Consider the following 26,107-nt stretch of genomic DNA (forward strand, 5'->3'; position numbering starts at 1 on the left):
CAGGGCGTCTAGTGGAGCAGGGGGAAGGAGAGGGGTGCAGGGTACCCTGGGGTTCAGAGAGCAGATGGTGCTGTTTCTAGACAGGGAAGCAACTCAGTCGAAAGGGAAGAGAAAGTGAAAGGCGGGGGAGAGGGAAAGGACAGCAGGGGGTGGAGCTGTCCACGCAGTTGGGGGTTGCGAGGAGAAGGAAAGGCGGGGGATGCCCCAGAGTGGCGCAATATCTTGGGGGTGGGGAAAATGGTCCCTTTAGCCTCGCTGCAAGGGGAATTCCCTAAAGCTCAGGAGGACAGGAGGGTGACGACGTAGGGGGAAGCCCCAGCGCTGGCTAGAGAAGGCTGCGGCAGCAGGCGCAGCAGTCTTATTGTGGGATTTGGTGTCTTGGGAGACAGAGCCTCGAACAGCCATTCCACTGCGTCTCTTTCAGCCTTGACCAGTCCTGCTCCCCAAACCATGAGCATCCTCCGGCTCCTAGTCCTGAGCTGTGGTAAGTGCTTGAAACCGACCCTCTGACGCCCTTCCCTCCGGTTGTTGTGGGGTGGTGTTGGAGCTAGGTGCCACCGCGTTTGATTCGTGGCTCTCCACCCTTCTCCAATGCGCCCCATCCATCTTCACTGGCTCACGGCTCATTCTTGTCCACCTCTCATCCTGCAGCTTGGTGCTTGGTGCCGGCGACTCTGATAGTGGAGACGACTTGTTCAGGGAATGTTTCTCTGCCCTGTACTGCCCTCTGGGACCCTCAGACTCCATACACGACGATCTTCTGGGAGAAGGTAAGGAAGACTGCAGCAGGAGTAGTTCCTCCTGTTTTGTGGCGTTGGGTCAATGAGCAAGGGCGGGGAGAACTTAGCATCTGAGGTATTTCATGCTTTTTCTGAAGGAAAGTGGAAAGAGTGAACAAGTGAGAGTAAAGGGGAGAGAAGGTATCCTGAAGCTCCTAGCTAGCTCATAGAGCACACCCCAAATCCCCAAGATTAAGTGTCAACCCACCAGGCTCAGACAAAATGATTAGGGCCCTTCAACACCACTCCTAACACCTGGCTCTTCAATGTTACTCTCCCCAAATTGTAAAAAGTCCGTGGCCCAAGAGCCCTAGTATTTATAACCCAGAGTCCTTTTTTCCTCTTCTCTACTTCTAACCTGAGTTAAATTCAAGGGTTCTAAGAACCTAAAAGACCAGAAAGTCTGAAATAATGGTCCATTTGAAAACATGAAATAATTTCATATTCTAATGGCATGTCTGAAGTACACACATATACATATGTATGTATTTATGTATGTATACATATACATGTAAAGAGGAGAAACAAGCCATTGAAAACTGATTTTTAGTTCCCTCAAATTGTCAACTTTCATTCACTTTAGGGATTACCTGTCTCTGGCCATTCTGCAGCAAGGATGACAAGCCTTTGAGCAACTAAACTGGGGAATAATCAACATATATTTACTATATCCATAGGTGCACAGGTATATTTGAACAAACCTGTTTCTCCATCTGAAAATGGAAGAGTTTCATTAAAAGTTCTCCCAAGTCTCATCCACCTCTAAAAGCCTCTGGAGGCCCTAGGAGGGCCTCTGATTATATTCTCCAAATTAAATATAAATTAATTTTTGGCATTAGGTGTCTTCAGCAGCTGAATTAAAAAACAAAACAAAACATGGTGCCCTAGGCTCTCTTTTTATCTCCATCACTGATTTGCTGTATGAGCTTACAAGAAATTACTCATCTACAAAACTGAGAAATGTTTGCCACCTACATTATAGCAAGATTGCTATGAGAGCTTAATGTTTGTGCCCTTCATTTATATATATGTATGTGTATGTAGGTATGTATATATATATATATATGTTTGTTGTTATTGAGTCTTTTTCAGTCACATTTGACTCTTCATGATCCCATATGGGGTTTTCTTGTCAATGAAATTGGAGTAGTTTGATATTTTCTTCTCCAGTTCATTTTATAGATGAGAAAATGAGGAAAACAGGGTTAAGTGACTTTCCCAGGGTCACACAGCTATCCATATAAGTGTCTGAGGCCAGATTTGAACTCATGAAGATGAATTCCTGATTGCTAAGTCTAATGCTCTATCTACTGTGCTACCTGATGATATATATATGCATAGCTGATATATATAAATATATACACACATATGTATACCACCATACATTGCAAGTTCTCTACTTAAAATATTTTGTGGTTTTAGATACCTTTGTCTTTAAAAATATTATTTTCTTAATATCTCTGTTCCCTCCTGCTCATTAAGCCATCTCTTATGATGAAGATTTCAAAAAGATAAAAAACTAAAGAGTACATCATGCATGTCTGATAGTATGTCATAGTCTGCCTCCCCATTTCTGCAAGAAAAGGAGGAAGGGGCTAACTCTCTTTAAATATGTATAAGGGCTTATTTCTCTAGCTAAATCATGCTTTCAAAGGGCAAGGGATAGCCTTTTTTATACTCCTTTAATGTCCTGCACATAGTTGGATGCTTGGTTAGTGTTTAGTTTTTAGTTGATGTGAGCACAAAATGGAGAGGGTACTAGAACATTGCATCAAATTATAGATAAATTGGCAAAAGGGAGTCCTGAAGTCACCTACTTTAACCATACCCAAAGAACAAATTCTGATAGCCATGAGATATCAAAATGAGGCCATCCAGCTTTTGCCTGAAGACTTCTGGTCCACAGGGAATTTACTGCTTTATAAGGCTTTTCATCACAATTTTAGACAACTCCATTAAAGGGAAAGAGATGAAGGGAAGCATTTGTGTAATGCCTAGTGTGTGCCAGACTCTGTGCTAAGCCCTTTTGTAAATGTTATCTTCTTTGAACTTTACAGCAACCTTGGGTGGTCAGTACTATTATTATCCCCATTTTACAGTTGAGAAAACTAAGGCAGACAGATTTAAGTGATTTGCCCAGGGTCACATGACTAATAAGTGTCTAAGGCAAGATTTGAACTTGTTTTCCCTATTTCATGTCTATCACTCTATCCACTGCTTTACCAGCTTCCTTATATTCAGTTCAATGGAATTCAACAACCATTCATTAAGTACTTGCGATGTACCAGGGCCCTTAGAGATACAATGATGGAAAGGAAAACCAACCCTGCCCTCAATGAGCTTACACTTTATTGGGTGGAAACACAAGTAAATATAAGATAAAACCCTAAGAAACAGGGGTGGGGGTGGGAAAGGGCAAAAATAGAGGATCTAATTAACAATTTGGAAGATTCAATAAATTTACCTCCCCTGTACCTTCCATCCATTGCTTCAAGCTTTAGTGTTTTAAGTTTTTTTTAATTGTTATCACTTCAGATATTTGAAAACAGCTACCATATGTAATAGAAAGAGCAATTCATTTGGAATCACAGGACCTGGATTGGAATCTGAAATTTTTTATTTACTGATTTGCACAGGAGGTACTTCCTGTGCCTAGACTGCATTCTGTCCACATGTCACTTGTTGAAATATTTTCCTTTTTGGCCTAGATCAAGTACACAATTTTTCATGAAATCTTTTCTGATTCCCTTCCCTAGAAAATGGTTTCTCTCTTCTCAAATTTTTTGTGAAAATGGAGCAAGCATGTATTAAGTGCCTAATATGTGCCAGGTACTGTGCTAAGTATAAATATCCCTCCCACATCTTGGCTTTTCCCATTGAGGTTTGGATTATTATTTTTTTTAATTTAAATTATAAAGATATTTTATTTTACCAATTACATGTAATAACAAAATTCCACATGAGTTTTCTAGGGTTTTATGATCTGAATTGTTTCCCTTCCCCCTCCCAAAGTTGGCAAGCAATTTGTTTAGGGCTATACTTGTATTATCAGGCAAAACACATTTCTATACTGATCTTTTTTGTAAGAGTATAATCATATTAAAACCAAAATCCCAAATAAACTAAAGAATCACATGTTTTGATCTGCATTCTGACTCCAAACAATTCTTTCTCTGGAGGTGGATAGCTTTTTTTGCATAAGTCCTATTGTTGAGGGTTGGCATAAGAACTTAGATTGGAATTAACACATTATATGCTTCCATAATTATTTATACATGTATTACTTACCTTTGTCTCCAAATTAGATTATAAACTCCTAAAGCCATGGACAGTGTTGTTTTTAGTCCTTGTATCTCAAGTTGTTTACTTATAGTTAAAATATGAAAAAACAAAACAAAACATCGAATTGAGTGTTCTCTGGGTTAAGCATTCTCAGGTCTCTCAACCAGTCCTCTGATGCCATGGCTTTATATCCCTTCTCCATCACAACTATCTGCTTCTGACTCTGTTCCAGACTATCAATGTCAATCTATACTCCATTAAGTCATTAAAGTGATTTTCTTAAAGCTAAGATGCAATCATGTTACTAAACTCCAGAGACTCCTTATTCTCTCCAAAAAATCCTTTGACACTCAAAGCCCTTCATATCCTAGCCCCTGTTACTTCTTCAGTCTTATTACACTTTAACTTTCCTCTATGGACTTTTCAATCCAGTGACCCCCAAACTCTTGGCTGTTCCCTAAACAAGGCATTCCATCTCTCAGGTCCCAGAATTTTCTTTGACTATCCCTCATACATGGAATGCTCTCCCTCCTCTGCTTTGACAACTGACTTCCTTGGGTCTCATTAAACTAAGATCCAACTGGAAGCCTTCCCCAACTCCTCTTAATTCTAGTGCCTTCCTTCTATTATTTCCCAATTATCCTTAATATATCTTTTTTTGTTGTTGTGTCATTTGAGTCATGCTCAATGTGGTGTGGCTCCATTTTACATTTTCTTTGCAGAGAGATATAGGAGTGGTTTGCCTTTTCCTTCTCCAGATCATTTTAAAATGGGGAAACTGAGACAAACAGTGACCTATATCACACAGCTAGTGTCTGAAGGCAGATTTCAACTCCGACCAATCTTCCTGACTTCAAGCCCAGCACTCTTATCCTCTGTGCCACCTAACTTCCTTTGTATATATTTGTTTGCAGTTGTCTCCCCCATTAAATTAAAATGAGCTCTTTGAGGGCAGGGACCATTTTTAGCTTATTTTTGTATCCCAGTGCTAAGATATAGCCTGCTACATGATAGGTGCTTAATACATCTTTATTGATTTTTTGATTTCCAAAGATTTGGTGCCTAGAACTGAAAACAATATTCCACTTGTGTCTGATTAATAATAACAACATAGTACTTTAAGATTTGCAAAGTGTTTTATATTTGTTATCTCAGTGACCCTCCAGCACCCCTGGAGGTAGATGCTACCTATCATCATTCCCATTTTAGCATACACAGGAAGAGATAGAATCCCTAAGAAGTTAAATGAGTTGTGCAGGGTCATATAGTTGATGTCTGAGGCAGGATTCAAACCCACGTCATCTTGACTTAAAGTCCCACATTCTATCAACTAGCTGCTATGATAGGGGAAAAGTAGAGCAATAAGGTCACTTCTCTGTATAAAACTAGAAGTAATTATTTCTCATTAGTCATTTTCAGCATTTGTCATCTGAAATACAGCAAATATGATTTTATTTTCCATAATCCCTCAGCTAGTTTTATTTTTGATACCTCTGTATTTTTTTTCTTAATTACTTAAGGGAGCAGAAAACCCCCCACAAAACCTAATAGCTCTAAGCTAGCCAGATGTGGAATTAAACAGTCATTAAAAGAGGGGTAGATGGGAAAAGAACCTACCACCCCCTCCAAAGAGTAATCAGCAAGCAATACACAAATCCCCAAGGGTGTAATTAAAAAAAACTTCATGAAATAAGTGGGGAAATTTTTAGACTGTTGAGCTCCAGCTGCTGTTAAGTCCAATCTTTTTGTATTGGGTCATTTGGAATGATGTGGTAAACCTTGGTCATTAACCTCTGCCTCTTATGGGGCTTTAACTGATGTTATAACTGTACAGCTGTGGGTGGTTGTTTTTATAGACATATTCCTTGCATTATTTACTCTGCAGGATATCTTAGGCCTTTATTTTTCTTCATTCTCCACCGCCACTGAACATTCTACCCCTTTTCTATGAAACTAAGCCATTGAGTTTTATTAAAACAACAACCCATTGGGTGTTGGGATGCAAAGGAGTTATTGTTATGCCAATAAACCAATCAGAGACAACTAAAGTGATATTTATTAGACTTCTCAATACTTCCAACAGGTCTAGGAACATCCTACAGATGTTTGTGATTTTCTAGCCCAATAATTATATGTTTGTATTGATTGTATTTGTGCTGTCAAGAAGAAAGTGGTGTTTGGGGGCAGAGGAAGGGAGAAGGAAGGAGGGAAGGCCCCCAGTGAAATGTTGCTTTACAGAAGATAAAACACCTTCTAATTTTTTCCACTACTTTCTTGTGAAATGTACAAATGGAGCAGAAAAAGAGCCACAAGAAGAAGAATGTTAAGTAGGTATCTGTGTCAGGTTATTTATCCCAGCTTATGTTACCTCCAAAAGCATTATTTTAAAAAAATATTTTTTCTCTTTCTCTGGCACTGAGCTGGATATTGGACTAAGTGGGTTAGATAGATGCTATCTCTGAAGTTGGTTTCCGTGGTTAGTTTTACGGGACAAATTCCTGTGTAATCTCTCTATATCATTAGTACCATTCTAATTACTCATAATTACAAATTCCATTGAGCATCTCTAGTCTTCTGGGCTTTGGGCAACACATAATCCCTGTCTAAATGGAATTGATTTACCTGGGATAAAAAAAAAAATCAAGCCCATGCAAGTCGTGCATTTATCAAATACTTTTAACCAAAGAACTCGATGCACTCTGTACACAGTGCCCAAATAATTTTTATAGAATCTGTGAAGTCTAGAGAGCCTGCCATTTTGTTCTCCTAATGGGGAAATAATTGGAGGTGCAAAAAAGGTGATGTTTCATTTCTATGGTAGTGAGTCACTAGTGAGATTTCTCTGAGGCTGACTTAGCCTGATTTCCTTATTCTTCCTATTGGACCAGGCTTCTCCCAAGTAAGAACGCTCCGATGTTCTGATGATTTCTTCCGTCTCCTGAATTCTCTTCTGGTTTTATATATATATCTTTTTCTACTGTGCCTTCATATTGTTAATGAGAACATGAAGAAGTGAAAAGAAAGAGAAGAGAATGACCCAGAAATGCCAGCTCTTAGGAAGCAATCAGCAGTCAGTGGCACGGTGGGAGTTAGCTGCCCTCAAGGAGCTCACAACCTAATAGGAGACACCTAGAATCTTTTAATTAAAAAACTGACCAAGATCAAGCAGTAGTTTTCAACATAGGCTTACATGTCATATACATATCAACTCTTGACTCATCATCATTTGGAGTACCATATTACTCAGCTGGGTTGGACTGGCTGACCTCTGCTGGGCATAATTTCATTTAATCCACTTGAATATTTGTCACTCTTAGAAATATTCTAAGAGGAACCAGGGAATAGATTCTGGATTAGCAAACTATGATGTAGGGCCAAATCTTGCTGCCCAAGTTTGGCTGAATGGCTGGTAAACTAAGAATGGTCTAAAAAACCAAACCCAAACACCAGAAGCTAGATTTGACCCCCTGGCCTATATAATGCACCCATCGTGCACAAAATTGATGACCTTCCTTAATGACCTGCTTAGGAAAGGTTGATCTTCAAACAGACACTCCTTGGAATGACCAAAATGCAAACTGGGCTTCATACTGGGCGACACTTTGCTGTTCATTTATGGGAAGCCAGTGTGATACAGTGGAAAGACATGGAGGAGATAGAGTGATATGGGGAAATGAGCACTGGATTTGGATATGCTCCCAGGCTCAATTTACAAAGCCATTGATAGCATCCAGGGCAAGGAAGGCATGATTAGATTAGCTAGATGGCCCAATGGATAGAATACCAGTCCTGGAGTTGGGAAGACCCCAGTTAAAATCCAACCTCACATGCTTACTCTGTCTTCACTGTGTGATTTTGTGCAGGTCACTTAACTATTTTTGCCTCTGTTTTCTCATCTGTAAAATGAGCTGGAGAAGAAATGGCAAACCAGTCTTGTATCTTTGCCAAGAAAATCACAGAAAGGGGTCACAAAGAGTCAAATGTGACTAAAACACTTAACAAAAGGTTGGATGATGACTCTGAGTGTCGGTAGGCTATTTAGGAGATTCTTTTCCAGGTGTAGGTAGGAGTGATCTCTCAAGTCCATTTTAACTCTGAGATTCTGTAAGTAGAAGACCCAAGTTCATGCCCTGGCTTTGCCTCTGAAGAGTGGCTATGTGACCTTGGGCATGTCAGTGGGTCTCCACAACCTCATCTGTAAAAATAAAGAGTATGGAGACCTATTACTTCATAGGTTTGTTGTAATGATCAAATTAGATAATTTGCATAGAGCACACTTGTTACTACTAAGCATCAGCTATTCTTCTCAGAGGAATAGCTTTTGTTGCTGTTAGCCCCAAAATAGTGATAGAATCTGTTAAAATATGTAAAGCTGATGCTTCAGTGACTGAGAGCTAAGAAAGATGTCCTGCCTACTTAGAAGCTGTCCCTTGTGATGTAAAATGAAAGAGGATATAGGGAATACCCATTTGGTCAGGGTCAGGGTTGAGCAGAGATGCGTCATAGAACAAGTGACCTTTTCTGGATGAGTTAGAAGGGAAGAGAAAAAGAGGAAACAACTTCATGTGCAAAATCACATGTGACATTTTTATTATTATAACAGCAGAATTGGGTCAGCTGAATGGTCCCTTCAGTCTAGCACTCTCTCTCTCTCTGACAATGGCATCAAGGAATGTTTTGTGTGATTATTATTATTAAATATTATTAAATGCCTACTGTGTGCCAAAGGGTAAAGACAGATTTAAATACCCTGGATTTCTTCCCCTTATCTTGTCATAGACCTTTCAGCCATAAAATGATCAGAATGTTTCTTGAACCTAGTTATATTTTCCTTATGGTATTAACAAGCAACAAGACCTAGAAGGAGGAGGCAGAGGAGAACAGAGTGCACTGGGAGAAAAGAGAGGTTTGGGGTGCACCTGGAATCTGCGGATCCACAAAGAAGAATATACAGCCTTGGGCCAGCAACTGGTACCTGTTAGGACTCTTTAGAATCTTGGTTGCTTGAACCACTTAGAGAGGGGAGACTTTTGAGCCAAACCGAAGTAGGAAAATTTATTGTTTAGATTTTCCCCATATTACCCCATTAATACTCTTCCTACCACCACCAGGTTTTCAGTCTTTTCTACTCTGATGCCCTGTAAGACTACTCTGATGCCCCTCTAGCCAAAACTAGTCTTTTAAAAAGTGCCTACTATGTGTCAGGCACAGTTTGAAGTCCTGGGAATACAGAGAAAGGTTAAGCTAGTCCCCACTCTCAAAGAGCTTATAGTCTAGTGGGGAAGACAGCATGACCCTATAAGTCTGGTAGTGAAAGCATTATTATGCCCATTTTATAGAAGAGGAAATCAAGGGTTCAAGAAATATTAGGGACTTTCTAAATAGTCAGTTTTTTAGTATCAGCAGCAAAGTTGAACTCAGACCTGCCAAAACTGGTGCTCTTTCTATCATCTTGTGTTGCTACCTGGGGAAGAAAGAGCTAAATAAGACATAATTTTAAGGCTATCTGTAAACTTTAACTTGGTTGTTGGTATATAGGCAGCTAAGTTGTATGCTTGACCCAGAGTCAATCAATCAAACAGTCAACATTTAGTAAGTGTTTACTATGTGCCAGGTATAGTGTTAAGCTAAGGGAGTCAGGATGATCTGAGTTCAAATCCAACATAAGACACCTTGGGCACATCATTTAATTTCAGTTTGCCTCTATTTTCTCAACTCAAAAATGGGGATAATAATAGCACCTACTTCTCAGGGTAGTTTCAAGGAACAATGACTAAATATTTGTCAAGGACTTGGCACAGTACCTAGCACATGGTAGGTTAGCTATTGTCACCATCACCGTCATTACTCTAAATGTGAGATCCTTGTCCTGTTTGATGAGCAAGCAGACACCCGGAGGAGTCAAATCTCAGCAATTTTGATAACTAATAAATGGCCTGAGTGTTCCACTTGGGTTCTCCTGGTGTCAGGAGAGAGCAAGGAAGACCACCAGCCTGATGGGTAGATTGCTTGTGGCAAACTTATGGGAACCCTGGATAGGAGAGCTGGATGGTGCTGTGGATAGAGCATTAGGCTTAGAATCAAGAAGACTCATTTTCATGAGTTCAAATCCAGCTTCATATACTCATTAGCTGTGTAGCCTTGGGTAAGTCACTTAACCTTGTTGGCCTCAGTTTCCTCATTTATAAAATGAGCTGGAGAAGGAAATGGAAAACCACTCCAGTATCTTTACCAAGAAAACCCCAAAATGGGGTCCCAAAGGGTTGGCTATAGCTGAATGACAGCAACAAGGGTAGGAATCACCCAAGATGGGCATAGTCAGACTGTAATCTGTTTTGTTGGAAGGAAGAAAAAGACTGAGGAGCTCAAAAATCTAATTGAGTATTTGGATGTTGTCATATGGGGAATTAAATATTATGTAGAGAGAAGTATTAGAAGATAAAGCTGTAAAGATAGAATCAGATGATGTTAGAGCTACAAATACCCTTAGAGAACATCTTTAATCCAACTGCCCCATCCCATTTTCCAGATGCTCAGAGCAGTAAAGTAACTCACTCAAGATCACAAAGCGTGGAACCCAGATTCAAATTCTGACTTTCTGATTCTGTGTCAGAAGTACTCTTTCCAGTGCATTGGGGCTGTAATGAAGGACCTTGAATGCCAGGCTCAGAAGTTTGGTCTTTATTCTCTAGGGAATTAGTTATTTAATGGTTTTGAGGAGGGGAAGGGGCACAATGGATGAAGTTTTATGCCAGTTAACCTGGCAGCAGTACACAGCATGGCCTGAAATGTCTTCCAGAAGGAGGCTCCATTCACTTTTCCACCCTAGTAAACCTTGAAGGCTCATGTAATAAAGATCTGAGGAACTTTCACAGAAATGTCACTGCTTTCAGTGGATTCCAGACTTTCCCTTTGGGGTCCTCCACTGACATTACTTGGTAGCAGGGAAAGCTTGAATGGGGACTCTGTTGGGAAAGGACTCACTCAGGGGATGGAGACTATTTTCTTTACAAGAAAGAGAAGTGTAACCACTGAACGTCACTCCTGTTACTGTCCATAAATCTCAGAAGAAGCCACAAAGGTCGTGCCTTTTAAGGAACAGGAGGAAGGAAGGAGGCAGCTCGTTTTTTCCATGACAGAAAAAGAAGCACTTTTTTTTCCATAAAGGAAAAAAAAAAGAAGGAAGCTCACTGATGTGAGATCTACCTGATCTGAGTACTCTGGATAAAAAGCTATAAAAGGACATGGAAGGTCAGAGGTGTCTCTTGGTGATGTAAAATGTTTCCCACATTTGCCTCAGTCTCTCTTCTCTAGGAAGAGCCAAGATTTCAGGTAGGGTAGTTCTGAGGAGCAGAGCTATAGCCCTAATATGGTTCCTTTAATTGAAATGATATCTCAGAGGCTCTTTTGTGAGTTTCTTTAGGGCTGTCTTTTGCCTTTCTCTGTATTCCTTAGCACAGTCCTAGGCACAGTGACTAAACAGTGCTTGTTCAGTCTTTCATTTGTGTCCAATGTTTCATAACCCTATAAATTCATGGGGTTTTCTCAGCAAGGACACTGGAGTGGTTTGCCATTTCTTTCTTCAGTTCATTTTACAGATGAGAAAACTGAGGTAAACAAGGTCAAGTGACTTGACCAGAGACCCACAACTAGTAAATGTTTGAGGCCAGATTTGAACTCAGGAAAAAAGAGTCTTCTTAATTCCAGACCTGGTACTCTATACACCTTGCTGGTACAGAGTAGGTGTTTAATCAATATTTACTGCCTGACTGACCATTAAATATCCTGACCACTCTGCCCAAGCTAGAGTTGGACTAAAATACTTCCCTTCAGGGACTGTGGCATAGTGGCTAGCATGCCAACCTTAGCATCGAGATTGGAATCCTGCCTCGCTATATAGCTGTATGACATTGGGAAGATTATTTTATCTCAGGCTATTCATCTGTAAAACAGATAGGACAACAGCAGCACCCACCTCATGGAGTTGTTGCAAGGATCAAACAAGGTGATGTCTATGTAATGTTTTGAAAACCTTGAATAATATATAAATGTAAGTGTTTTAGATTTAGTAGTAGAAGAGACTTTGGAGGTCATAGAGTTTTATAGCTGAAGAAATTGTAGCCCAGAGATATGAAGTGAGGTCACAATCAGCAAGTGTCTGAGGCAGGGTCCAAACCCAGATTGCCTTGACTCCAAGTCCAGTGCCCCATCTCCTACATTTTATTGCTTCTCTTGATATTTTACAATACAACTATTAACTATTTGAAGAGAAGCCTCAGGATAGTGACTGTAACACTGGGGCAAGTTATAGCACAGCCTGGATAGGTAGAGGGCCTGCAACGTAGACCCCCAATGTATTTCCCATATATTCCATGACATAATTCTCAGGTATTCCTGCCCTCCCCTTCAGAAATCCATTGAGTTGTGGGTAGCTGCTGCAGTTCTAAGAAAGAAAGGGAAAAATGAAAGAAAGGAAGGTAGAAAAGGAGGAAGGAGAGGAGGGAAGAAAGGAAGCAAGTTGAGATGGAGGAAAGAGAAGAAGGAAGGAAGGAAAGATGGAAGGAAGGAGGGAGGGAGGCTGGAAGGAAGGGAGGGAGAAAGAGGAGGGAGGAAGGGAGAGGAGGAAGGAGAACAAACTAGAAAAATCTAGGGGTTGGAGGTTAATAGGAAGGGTAAAGTCATTTCATAATGATTTGGGGCAGGTTCTGATAGGGGAAGATGTTCCCAAAGAGACTGTGGTCCAGTTAGTCTGCAATCATTACTGGAGAGGAAGCCAGACATTCTAAATCAGATCAGGGCTCTGTCCTCTCTTTCTTTGAATGGATAAGAACACCTAGGGAAATCCAGAACTCACATGGATTTGGAAATTCCATGGTGATGATACTTACAGATTCTCTTGATGCCAATCTATCTGGTCTCAACCACTTACTAGCTCTATGATCCTGGGCAAGTCACATAACCTTTTGCCTCAGTTTCCCCATCTGTAAAATGAACTTGAGAAGAAAATGACAAATCACCACAGTACATTTACCAAGAACACTCCAAATGGAGTCACAAAGAATCAGACAAGATTGGAAAAAACCTGTCATATAAATTATTTTCTTGTTAAACTGGACTGTTCATTTGTTCCTGATCTTACCATGCTATTTCCCATCTTCCTGCATTTACCTATACTCTCTTGCCTAAAACAAACTCCCTGTGTCTACTTATTAAAAGCTGTTTCTTCTTGCAATACTCATTTTGGGTTCTGGGTCATTCAGGAATCCTTCCTTGATCCATCCTCTGCCCTCAGAAAGAAGTGTTTCATACCTTGTTAAAACTTCTATGCCAGTCTGTTTGATCTCCTATGTAGCGAATCATATCCCAATTTTTATAGAAGTCATCAGGGTACTTATCACATCCTCCCACTCATCTTAGTATCCATAGTGCTTAGCACAGGAGTTTATACAGGGCACACCAGTTTATTGGGAAGAAATCAGAACCAGAAGAGTCTCAAATAAAGATGAAAATGATCTCTCATATTGCTGAATTCAACAAATAATTCAAACAAAGATTTAAAAATTAAATTTAATAATATTTAATAGCACCCCTACTATGTGCGAGTTTCCTGTGCAAAGACCTGGCTTAATTCCTTGGTCATTTAAAAACTATTAAGATAAATCATTCTGGCAACACCTATAAATCTTGCCTTGTCAATTAGACCTAGTAAATTTCAAGGAAGAAATCCATTTTCCTAATAAAACTACCCTTGAAAAAACCCCCATGTTAATGCTAATACATTCTACCCTCATTATGACATCAGCCTGGGAGCCAAACCATTTTGCATGTAATAAAGAGTTGTTTTTATGATGAATGGGGATTATATTGGCAGTTTAATTGAGTTAGAAGCCAAGGTACATGAGGGTGTGTGCACAAAGAAGGCAATAAAAGAAAGCTGTTGGATAAGATTGGAAAGCACTAGGTTAATTTAATACCAATTCCGTGCTTTTAAGTATATTTTACCAAATTGTCAGATGAAATATAGGGGAAACACACACACACACACACACACACACACACACACACACACACACACACACACATTATGTCTAGATCTGTGATATCACGAACAAGCTTTACAAGTGTATTGCAACCTAGGATCTTGGCACCGAAAGATTATCTGACATGTCCACAGACTTAGTATATGTATAGACACAACATTTGAATTCAGATCTCTCTGACTACAAGACTAGATCTCTATCCACTATGGCATACTGCCTTTCATATGCATATTCGTGTTACTCCCATTATCTTTGAAAAAGTCTGTGTTTGGGGAAAATGGTGAAGAAATAAATAGAAGGGGAAAATTAGGGACTAATTTGGCTTAGGAACTAAATGAAATGTTGATGTGGTTGGGATCTGGTGCTGATGGTCTTCCATTCAATAGTTCTATTTCAAATGAATTTTTCTTTCTTTTGAAAAAAAATTTTTGCATGGTTTGCATTCATTTAAAAAGAAAGAGGAATATTTCTGTGGCCTTTGGTTTGGCATTCCACGTGGCTTATTCAATCCCTTGCTTCATGCTCTGGTTTAGCCAGATTTCTAAACTACATGAAAAGCTTGGCGTCCCCACTGGTTAGTCAAATGAGTGGTCTCAGTACAAGTCAGAAGGGAAGCTATTGATGTCTCTTCTCTTTGATCTATTGTAGTTCAACTGAGGAGTGAAACTGCTGACTGAAAGTTAATATGGAAAGGACATGGAATGAGTAAATACTATTAAGAAGAATTGGGCTGTTTTGAGTGATTAGTGTCCAAGTTGTGCTGTGGTGAAGCGTTCTTTAAAATTAGCTGGTTGAAACGTGCTTCTAAACTTTTCTCATCAACAGCCTTTTTTTTTTTTTTGGTTATGAATGAATCAGATGCTTGTTTGCTAGCATCCTAAAATGTTAAGGATATATGTATATTTAGCTTCTAATACATATTTTAAGCCATTTTATCTTTCCCATAGTTGATTTTTTTGTCCAGTTTCCAGTTTAATAAGAATTTCACAAAGTAGGAAAATGGTGGATTGTTTTTTCTCTCTGGTTTTGTTTCCCACCCTACCACCCATTTTTTTTTTTTGAAGTCAGCACTCTTAACGATTTTCCTCCTTGGTTAGTCAATAGCTTATGTGAGCAATGCACATAACAGCATTTACCATACCATGTCTATTCAAAATATTTTTTTCCTATAAAATTTCCCATGGATGCCAAACAACCCATTTAGAATATGAACCATCAATATTGAAAAATACTGCCATCTTTAAGGCTTTTTTTTTTCCAAGGGAGTTGGTCACAAGTGGAAGAATAGTTGTGATTGTCAATAGGAGAATCTGCTTAGAAGCACAAATTTAGAATTGTAGACCCTTTGAACATAAATTTAGTGTTGGAAGGGATCCCGAAGGTTGTCTAGCTCAGAGATGTCAAACTCATGGCCAAATTCACAAAACTCCCAAGTGCATCCTGAACCAGATTAAAATATAAGTGGGAAATGTTTAACAAAATTAAGACTGTTAAAATGGGGACAGGGGGCAACTTTAGTCCTTGTAAAAGGGCTCCCTTCCACTAATTTCTGTACTCTGAGCATGCCATTTAAATGTTTTGCCATTTTATGTCTCTGAAACAACTAGGGCAAGTGTTTTCATTGTCAGTGTAGCCCAGCTTGATTATAGCTCTACTCCCTGGAATATTGAAGGCAAAGAGTCTAATTCACAAATAATATCTATGGTGGTCTGCTCAAACCTACTATTTGACTAGAGATGTATCACTACTCTTGGTTGGTCCCAAATCAGAATTCTTCCAATTGTAGGAGTGAGGGGAAGAAGAGGTATAGGAAACATGGGATGTGGGGAGAGAAGGGATCTCAAAAGCCATCTAGTCCAACACCCTCATTTGTCAGATAAGGTAAACGAAGCCAAGTTCACTCAGGAAAGTAAGTAGCAAAGCCAAGGATTTGAACTCCAGTCCTCCAACTTCCAATCCAGTGCTCATTCCACTCCCCAATGCTATTCTTTTTGTTCCTTCTCTTTCTTCTAGGCAGGATCTTGTACTGAGTAGGCAGCTAATAAACTGTTGTTGAATGGAATCGATTGCTTTGCTTTGAATTCCCTTCTATCCCTCCCATCCAACATTTGTTTTGCCATTTAAAAATGGCCAATGGCATTCGGAAGATTTTGCCAGTGGCCCATGGAAATTTGACCATAAAAACAGACCAGTTTTCGTTGTTGCTGCTGCTGAATTTTTAAAAATGAGTTATCTCATGCAACTAGGCAGAAGGACACTGCCGACAGGTCCCTGATCACCAGCAAGATTCTTGCTTCAGTAATTCCCAGCAGCCGGCATGATAATGAAGCCATTTTTATGTAAATGGACTCAATAGTTTATATTTTTGCTGCCTCCAGAGGGATGCAGTGCTTTACTCTTGAATTCCAGATGAACTGTTGGGAATTCGAAAAATGGGTGGACAAGAGCTATCCACTCTTCCTCTCCCCCATCCCAGTGGAAAACCAGGTGTAGATTACCTGGAAGTTCCTGTCATTCATCCGAGTTTTTGTCACTACAGATGCAGGAGTTTCTGTCAAAATATAGTCCCACTGAAATTCAGTGGAAACAAATCGGGGCTGAACACATTTTAAGGTTAATTAAGAGAGGAGAAGTGGGATGTTGCAGCAGTGTGGGGACTGTAGCTGTCCATTGTCTCTTGCACTAAAACCTGCAGTGCCTGGGCAGAATTAATTAGTTGAACCTGCAGCAGCCGAACAGTTGTAGCATCACCTGGAGGAGACTTGGCATGAATTAGCACTGGATTATCCCTGGAGCCTGACCTGTTAAATGCCCTGTCTAGCAAGTGTAAGCATGTGTCTGCCAAGATGCTGGGGGTGGGGTGGGGGTGAGGGCACATGATGAGGCAGCATTTCGTGTTTTAATTAGATTTGAAAAGCTCAAGTTTGTGCTCACCCAGATATGTGTTTAAGAAGCTATCTGACTTCTGTCTTTGCTTTAATCAGGACACTTAATTGACCTCCCTCTCTTTTCTAATATCTGTAAGGCCACATGTTTTTTACCTTCCTCCAGCAGGGCTCTAATAATTATTTAGGAAGAAATCCTTCAACACTTAAAAGATAGCCAAGAAAATGAATTCCTTCTCCCAGACTCTTTCTGGGCAAGACTGTGTGTGGAGCTTAGGGCTCCAAGGGAATCTTCAGGAAGGAATGAACAGGCTGCCTGCCACCAGAGGTCTCTGTAGCTTCATGGAGGGGGACTACTGAACAGAACTGAATGGGATGGAGGGATGGAAACTCGGGCTTTCCGCTGATCTGGTAAACTCCCAAATTAATAAAGGAGCAATAGCAATGGAAAGAAACTGTGTTTGCTTCTCCAGGGGAGGTATGAGGAGGACCTCACAAGCTGTTCCCTCAATTTCCTGCCTATGTGCCTCAGTATTTATTATTTTTCTTAAAAGTAAAAGGGGTGGTGGGGGAAGGTCTCTCAGGAAAAGAGACCTTTACAGACTAGATTTCCCTGCAATATAGAAGACTGGGCACTTGCATTGTAGAACAAAGGGAGTGGCAGCAAGATCATTTCATTGATCATCTCTGTTTGTATTCAGAAAATGCTTCTTGGCTGCGAGGCACAAACTGAGCATAATTTGCCATAAATGTCAGCACTTCTTCCTGGTCATTGCTGGACCCCCAGCTGTCCAAGCACTGCTCTGTTGAAAGGTCTGCCTACAAGTGATAATTTGCCTTACCATTTGCAGGACTCAAATTTAGAAAGCCAGAAAATTATGGGAAATAAATGGATGCTCAGATGACAACTTTTTCAGATAAGAAAAAATCGGAACAGGAGATGAGGTTAGGAATGAAGTGGTGAATGGCATATTCCAACATCTGCAAGTAGGGGAAGATGGAAATTAGCAACTGTTGCACTTGGAAAGGAGTCATCCAATTTAGCTTAAAACTGACCATTCAAGTCAATGAGGTTTGAAAAAGCCTTCACAGAGAAGTCATACGGTGTAATTGAAACACTGCTGGCTTTAGTTAGAGTCATAGATTCGAATCTTACTTCTGATGCTTAGCTAGGTGACTATAGACAAATCACTTCAGCTCTGGGAACCTCAACTTTACTTATTTGTCAAATGGAGTCATTGGAATAAGCCACTATCTCTGAGCACTGAAGATACATGCGATCAATCTCCTAACAGGGAGATGGTAGATTTAAGGTGCAGAATGTGGCATACAGTTTTAGACACGGTCAGTGTGAGAATTTGTCTTGCTGGACTATGCATATCTGTAGCAGGGTTTTGTTTCTGTTTTTTTATTCCTCATTTGTGGTGACATTTGTAAAAAGTAAAATCAAAGGAAGACCTTGGACTAAGAGATCTTCAAGGACCTCTTGCAGCAATAACATCCCATGACTCAGTTGTTTGCCTAAATTCAGTTAGGACCTCTGGCCTGATGTCATGAGTTCTGTGTTTGGGGAAGATAACTCTCCTTATATTTGTTGAGTGTGACATAAAAAAATGAGGGACTTGATTGATAACAACTCTAACGGAGGTTCTATTCTTATTTTTCTTCTCTTACTGGTAGAGTTCATAGCATATTTTGTAATTTCATGGATGGTAGCAAAAAAGAGACCTTTTAAAGAACCTTTATGGGCTGGCTCTCATATTCATTTTCTGGTGATGACCTATGTGTTTAATTGGCCCATTTGGTGTGGATCTACCATATTTCAAAAGACATTTTTTAAGCATTCTGCATGAATCTCTAATGTCTCATTGGAGGCTTCTTCCATGTGCTAAAGTTCTGTGATTCTATGAATAATAAGTGAGTGCCTGATGAATGGATGGATGGATAGATATCTGAAATGAAACATAATATTTTATTCAGAGAAAATAAGTACCATCTAGGTAAGGAAAATATAGTCAATCCATAATAACATCATAGTAAGCATTTATTGAGAAACTGCTATGTACAAGGCACTGTGCTACACGCTGAAGATGCAAAGAGATATGCCATCTCCTTCCTCAATGTTGAACTAATTTTATTGTTATTAATCATCTAACTGGAGAGTTTGGATTTATTGTTGTTGATATCCCATCTATCCTTTTTTATACCATTACCTTCTGACTTTGAATTGATACCTTTGGCTCCAAGGCAACAGAGCGGTAAGGGCTGGGCAGTTGGGGTTAAGTGACTTGCCCAGGGTCACACAGCCAGGAAGTGTCTGGGGCCATATTTAAACACAACACTGGCCATCTCCAGGTCTGGTTCTTTATTCACTGAGCCACCTTGCTGTCCCTTTTCTTTGTAAATTTCTTTTAAAAAATAATTTCCTTCATCCCATCCATTCTTAAAGCTCTAGCTCAAATCATGTCCTTCATGAAGCCTTTCCCAATCCTTCTGGATGAGAAGGTCTTTCTCCTCAGAGAAGGTTGGACATGACCCAAAATGACTGAATGACAAAATAATGTATTAAGAGCTAACAATAGAAAGTGCTATCGAAGTGCCAAATGGATGGAGGAAATATTGAACACTCGACTTAAAATAATAAAACCCGTGTTCTAGTCCTGCCTCTGCCTCTGACAAGCCCTGTGGATTTCAGTCATTCGTTTCATTTTTCCTCTAAGATTAGTATTTGAATTAGATTATCTCTGAGGTCCCTTCTAGCTCTCGTCTTCACTTGACTCTTCAGTGTTGGGTCAAAAGAACTCAAAGGAGGGGGAGATCCCAGGGGCTGAAGTAGTCAGGAAGACCACAAATGAGATGCTTAAGCTGTAGCTTGAAGGATGTCTAGAACTGGGGGCATTTTAGGTGGATGGACCAATGTCAGCAGAGATGCAGAGGCAAGAAGTTTCAGGGTGGTCTTTTAGGAGAAGGTGAAGAAATCACTTGAGAGTTTGTCTACAGGGGCAGTGGAAGATCAATTAAGATATGAAAGCCACATTAAGAACATTGCACTCAGTCTACAGGCAATGGGAAAGTACAGAAAGTGTTTGATCAGGGAGTGATACATGAAGAGTGGTATCTTAGGAAGAATAATGTGTTTAAGATACACTCAATATGATGAATAGGATTAATCTTAGATATATAGATGGAGTGGGCTGCCACCTAGTGATAGACCCTACTGATTTCCCTAATTGCAGATGCCTGAATTTCTACCATTAGAGATTCATTCTTTTGGGGATGAATATACAATAGGATGGTCCCTTGTTAAGTCTTTGGGGTGGGACTGAAAATGTGTCTTCAAGGATGTGTAGGGGAGATGAAGAAGTAGTGAAAGCAATCCCTTTTTTTGTAATTTTATCTGAAAGTAATATCTAACTTGTAGTTGTATCCTTCAACTTAAAATATACTTTTCAGTATGGTGTGTGCCTTTTTCTTTTGTACCTCCTAGAAGCTTGCACATAGAGAATATGGACTGACTGAATTACAAGTATATGTACTATGTAGTCTCTAGTTTATAGCAGGATAGCTAGGTGATGCAGTGGATAGAGGACTGGGCTTGGAATCAGGAAGATTCATTTCCGTGAGTTCAAATCTGTTCTGAGACACTTACTAGTGGTTTGATCCTGGGCCAGTCACTTAACCCTGTTTGCCTCAGTCTCTTCATCTTCTCCAATGAGCTGGACAAGGAAATGGTAAATCACTGTGATGTCTTTGCCAAGAAAACCCCAAATGGGGTCATGAAGAGTCAGCCATGACTGAAAAGACCAAACAATAATAGTCTGAATCATGGCAATGTGATATAGTGTGGATGGCATGCTGGACCCAGAGTCTAGAATCTTGGGTTTGAATGTCGCCTCAGTCTAGTCACATGATCATGGCTCAAATCAGTTTCAAGTGGAAATAATAATACTATATTCTTTAGCCCTGCATAGAAATTATAAGTAAGATGCTTTGTATACCTTCATAAGCTATAGAAAGGTGAGCTCTCATTATATTACCCTTAGCTAAGTAGCCCCTAAATTGAAGGATCCTCCAGGAAAGGAAGGGGTCTCTGATGAGCTTTTCATTTTTACTAAACAATGGGGTGAAGAGCCCTTTATGAAACTTTTGTGGATGGGCCCAGATTTTTAATTCACACCACTGTATAAGGAGCAGCGGTAACAGATCAAGAACCTGGAAACATCTTTTATTTTACAATTGAATTGGCAGTTTTTTCATTATCTTGGATTTATGCACTGTTATGGTAAATCAAGAAATTATGTATCATGCATTACGGCCCATTGGCTGTCAGCAGCCCAAATTTGGCCAGGCCTCAGCAGTTTTCTTATTCCAAGGTAGATATTTTATTAAGTGTATATAATAGGTTCCCCTCCTCCCTTTAAATCCAATATTTTCTTTAAAAACAGGCTTAATATTGGTTCTTTGAATGGTATTTACAGATAAGTTTGGTACTTCAGCTCAGAGTTTGTAGCTCTTGGTCTGTAAAATGTAACACTATTATCAGGGAGTAGGAAAAAGAATTGATCTTTGGGTCAGAAACTCTAGCCAGAGTTTTAGTTCTAGCTGAGGCACAGAATAGATGTCTATCCTGATGCAACTCATTTACCTCAGTTTCCTCATCTGTAAAATGAGGGAGTTAGACTGGAAGAACCTGAAAGTCATGTTTGGCTCTGAAATTCAATGAGTCAATGATTCTTTTCACAGATTAATGCACGAGGCGGAGAACTGACAAAGATGCTGGGGGTAAACCAAAGCCTTAGTGAACATTTCCATTATGAGAAAGAGATAAATGGCTCATTAGAGGCCTGTCCTCCGGAAAAGTGTTCCTTGAACATCAGAAATATCACCTGCCAGAATGCTGGAATTTACAGATGTACTTTGCAGGCTCCAGGAGAAGAAAACAGTCCAAGTGACATAGTTTTCCTGAAAGTGGCAGGTATGGTGATTTATGACAAATTGCATTTATTGTAATCAACACGTACTGCAGACCCACTGTATGCACAACATTATGCTAGGTACTAGGATATAGTAGGTGAATCCAAGAGAAGTTATGTTTATAATCTAAGGATAAGGTATCAGGGCATTTTCCCTTCATAAGATGTATTGACTTTAATCTGATGTTAAGGACAGAAAAGGCACCTTGGTGACACAGTGGACAAAATTCTGGGCTTGGAGTCAGGAAGACTCATCTCCCTGAGTTCAAACTTGGCTTCAGACAACTACTAGTTGTGTGACCCTGGGCAAGTTACTTTACCCTGTTTGCCTCAGTTTCCTTATCTGTCAAATGAGTTGGAGAAGGAAGTCACAAACCACTGCAGTGTCTTTGCCAAGAAAAAGGGGTCATGAAGAGTTGGACTTGATTGAAAAACAACTGGAATGATACCCAATGATAATGGTGCTGATGTATAGGCAAGAATAGAAATGGCAGAGGTAGATTTTTTTTAGATTGAGACAAATACTTGGGATAATAATAGCCCTTTTACTGAAGGAAAAAACGAAATCCTAAACAAACTATTTTTATTTTTAATTGGAAGGCTGCACCATGGAGCATGAAGATGACAAGTTTAAGAAATACCGAGCTGAAATTCTCTTACTGTTGGTTCTTGCAATGTTCTATGTATTTCTCATCGTTTTTACCTGTGTAAGTATCTTTAAGAAGTTCAGTTCCATCCAGGAAACATTTATTAAGTGTTGATGATGTTCAAATCACCATGATAGGGGATGAGGATAGAAACATTTGTTATTCTTTTAAGAAAAAAAAACAAAATTTTAAAAGGTGATTAGGGAGATATTCATCCAAATCTAGTTCACTAATAACAGGCAAAAAAGATGTTGGGAGGGAAGTGTTAAACTCATTTGTGTGTTTGTGCACATATGTATGTGGTGTGTGTGTGCACTTATGGACCTATGATTTTACTAACATATGGAACTCCAAGTATGGAAACCTCTTCCACCAATGTAGAAAGGTGATTCATCCTTCACATCCTTAGTGAGTTGCCCGGGGCACTGAAGGACTAAGTATCTTATCCCTGGCCACCCAACCAGTACTAATTAGAGTTAGGACCTTAAATGGGGTCTTCTTAACGCCAAAGCTAGCCCTATATTCCCTACACTGTGCTACATACTTCTGTTTCTAATAAGCAATAGAAATAGCTTGTCTCTATTTTCATTCTGAATGCAGCACACTTTGATTTCCACAGGGCTTGGAAATCATTTCAGGAAACTTATCATCTCAGCCATTATTGTGATGATAAAACAAAATCATGTATTTGAATATCCTTTGAAACAAAGCCAAAGATTACTGGACAAATGCAAAATTGTCTGTAGTCATTAGTAAATCACAATCACAATCACAATCAGAGCTCTGGAAAAGTCAATCTTATTCAAGGGACCAAACATTTTTTTGGATACCTACTATGTGCCAAGCACTGTTGGGAAGAAAAAGCACCATGTGAAACATGGTCAGTCCTTATTAATTCCCAGAAGCCTAATCTCAGCAGGGGGAAATAATGTGCATGCACATGTGTACACACACACACACACACACACACACACACACACACACACATCACAAAGATAAGTCCTGCTAGAAGACAAGCAGCACATGAAAAGAGAGTAATGTGCCCACTATTTTGCATGTGATGTGTTTCTGTGTATGTGTGTATATTCCCTATGACTGTTATTCAGAAAATGAGTTTGCATAATGATATAATCCATGACACCCATCTGGAAGAAATCCATCATTCCCAGGACAGTGGTGACAGTCCAAAATGAGGACAGTAGTAGAGATGAGAAGGAACTAGGGCTTAATGAATTTTATGTAACTGGGGGATTATACAAAAGTTGTCCCCCTGAAAGACCACATGTGTGAGCTCACTGACCTGGCATTTTGGGGATATACCTTTCAACTTCTGGAAGGTCTCATGTTACTTAGCACTGAAAGGCTCAAGCTTTGAGATGATGAAGCAATCCACTTATTGGCCACCAAAAGCATTGGCTTTTCTTGCCTAATGACCAGTTAGGACCTTTAGCATTCTCAAAGTGCCCAGCAGCTGAGCTGGCACACATGGGCCACTGGAAGCAGGCAGAAAGGGTCTGCATAACCCCTTCCTCCCCCAATCACATATTTGCCACATGCTCAGCAAAAATGTTTGGTGAAACTATAATTGAATACATGATTTTTTTCCCTCTTTTTTTTTCCTTTCCTCTTGGGCCACATGGTGAGCTTCCTTCTCAGGAAGGAGTTATCTAGCCACTATCATGAATGAACATTTTAATGCTATTGCTAACTATACTATTTTCATTTCTATTACCCCCTTTTATTTATTCTCTCTCTCTTTTTTTAAAAGAAATTTGCAAAGCTACAGAATATATTTCCTGATGTCAACAAACAAGGCATGGAACGAACTTTTCTCCACATCCCCTTCCAAAATAAGAAAGGCACTCACCAGATGGGCCCAGCAACAGTTCAGAAGATGGACTTGGTCTGAGTTTTCCCTCTATGGGCTGTTTTTAGAATACGAAAAATTCATAAACATTCGTGGTTCTTTGGACAGCCAAAAGAACAAACAAAGACACTTGTGTGAAGGGGCAGCCACAGTAGGATCATTATTCCTGAGATGACTGAAAATGGGTCCACAGTTTGAGCACTGGTGCAGAGCTCTAGAAATATGGAAACATCATCTCTCAGGTCGATCCCAGCTATCAGCATCTCCTGAAGGATCCCCATCCAGTTGTGTACTCTGCTCGTTGGCCAACCATGTGAAAACTTTTGGAGAAGGTGAGGGCTGACCCAAGGAATTCTTCCAGTCTCATGGCAGCTACCCTCCATGAAATATTGTTGGAAAATACTCATGAACAATGAATGTATGGAACTCACTCTTGCTGGGGACCAAGAGACTGATTCCCTAAAGGCAGACAGCAACCTTCCACACCTCAGAGGGACCTCTTAGAAGCTGTAGGATTTTGCTACACCAGCACAGATGTTTCCTGTATTGGAGAAGATGGACAGGTCCTGCTGTGAGGTGGTGGGAAATATCTAGTAAATAACTCCCTGGTGTGAAGGGCCTGCCATTATGTGTATTATGAGTACGTTGAAATAACAGGTCCATGAGCCATTTCTCTTGCTATGGCTTTTTATGAGGGAAAGGCGTTTGCAAGAAAACTGTGAAGAAAGATGCCATGTTAGAAGAATATATGCATTACAGGGAGCGTGTGCGCGCACACACACACACACACACACACAGAGGTAGTTAACAAAAGGGAATTTTCAGGCTGTAATCACAAATCTCACATGGAGGTTGTACCAATGACTGTTTCTCATAACCAAGCTCGGATTTCTTCTGTCCTGTTTTTCTGAGGTCAGGAAGAAATTCTTCAGAGTTAAAAGTACTACCTGTTAATGTACAAGTGTGATAAGATTGCCAAATAGGGACAGTTTTGCTTCCTAGTTTCCTGACACCACATTTAGGCTATTTAAGGTGAGGGCTCCGGGTCTGAAGGTTCTCCTGAAGAGGACTTAGGAGAGGGGGAGAGAGAGAGCAAAAGGAAGGGGAGATGAAGAACGAGGGAGGGAAGAAGGAAGGGAGAGAGAGAATTGGAAAATGGCTCCATGCCATACGTGTTACTTAATACATTCATATTATCTGTACATGTATTTCCCCTTGCCTTTCTCTCCCCTGGTTTGTCTTTGTATCCCTAGGACACAGTGCCTGGAACATAGTAGGATTTTAATAAAATTTATTTTAATTGAATGGAATACATGGTGTTATTCAAAGGAAAAAGCTGACCCTTAGGGTTAGAAGTCGGAGCAAACAGAATTACTGATGCTGCAGAAACCAATGACTTGACTGTGGCCATTATCCAATGCTGGTGACTAAGGCAGGGGTCCCCAAACTTTTTACACAGGGGGCCATTTCACTGTCCCTCAGACCATTGGAGGGCCGGACTATAAAAACCTAACCCTAACCCTAACCAGGCAGCAGTATACACAGTGTGGAATCCCCTCCCCCAGATCGCTGCTCGCCATGTTGATGTCTTCTATTGTGCAGCCACATAATCCTTTGCGCAGCGCCTCTTTCTA

The 26,107-nt window shown here is 40.1% G+C and overlaps 1 protein-coding gene across 1 annotated transcript; it reads left to right on the plus strand.

Moving 5' to 3' along the window:
* Window positions 1-25,783, plus strand: CD83 (CD83 molecule). The gene is made up of 5 exons (XM_001376755.5): window positions 1-484; window positions 652-770; window positions 21,730-21,961; window positions 22,560-22,666; window positions 24,375-25,783. The coding sequence occupies exons 1-5, from the start codon at window positions 451-453 to the stop codon at window positions 24,513-24,515; spliced, it is 633 nt and encodes a 210-aa protein (XP_001376792.2). The 5' UTR covers window positions 1-450; the 3' UTR covers window positions 24,516-25,783.
* Window positions 25,784-26,107: the final 324 nt, after the last annotated feature.

The sequence above is a fragment of the Monodelphis domestica genome, chromosome 3 (assembly GCF_027887165.1).
Source record: "Monodelphis domestica isolate mMonDom1 chromosome 3, mMonDom1.pri, whole genome shotgun sequence".
NCBI classification, from domain to species: Eukaryota; Metazoa; Chordata; class Mammalia; order Didelphimorphia; family Didelphidae; genus Monodelphis; species Monodelphis domestica.

Bases quoted from the DNA above. Each gene is read 5' to 3' on its own strand.
- CD83 (XM_001376755.5), top strand. From the start codon at position 451: ATGAGCATCCTCCGGCTCCTAGTCCTGAGCTGTG. The intron at 485-651 runs GTAAGTGCTTGA...CTCATCCTGCAG, and splicing joins GCTCCTAGTCCTGAGCTGTG to CTTGGTGCTTGGTGCCGGCG. The intron at 21,962-22,559 runs GTATGGTGATTT...TTTAATTGGAAG, and splicing joins AGTTTTCCTGAAAGTGGCAG to GCTGCACCATGGAGCATGAA.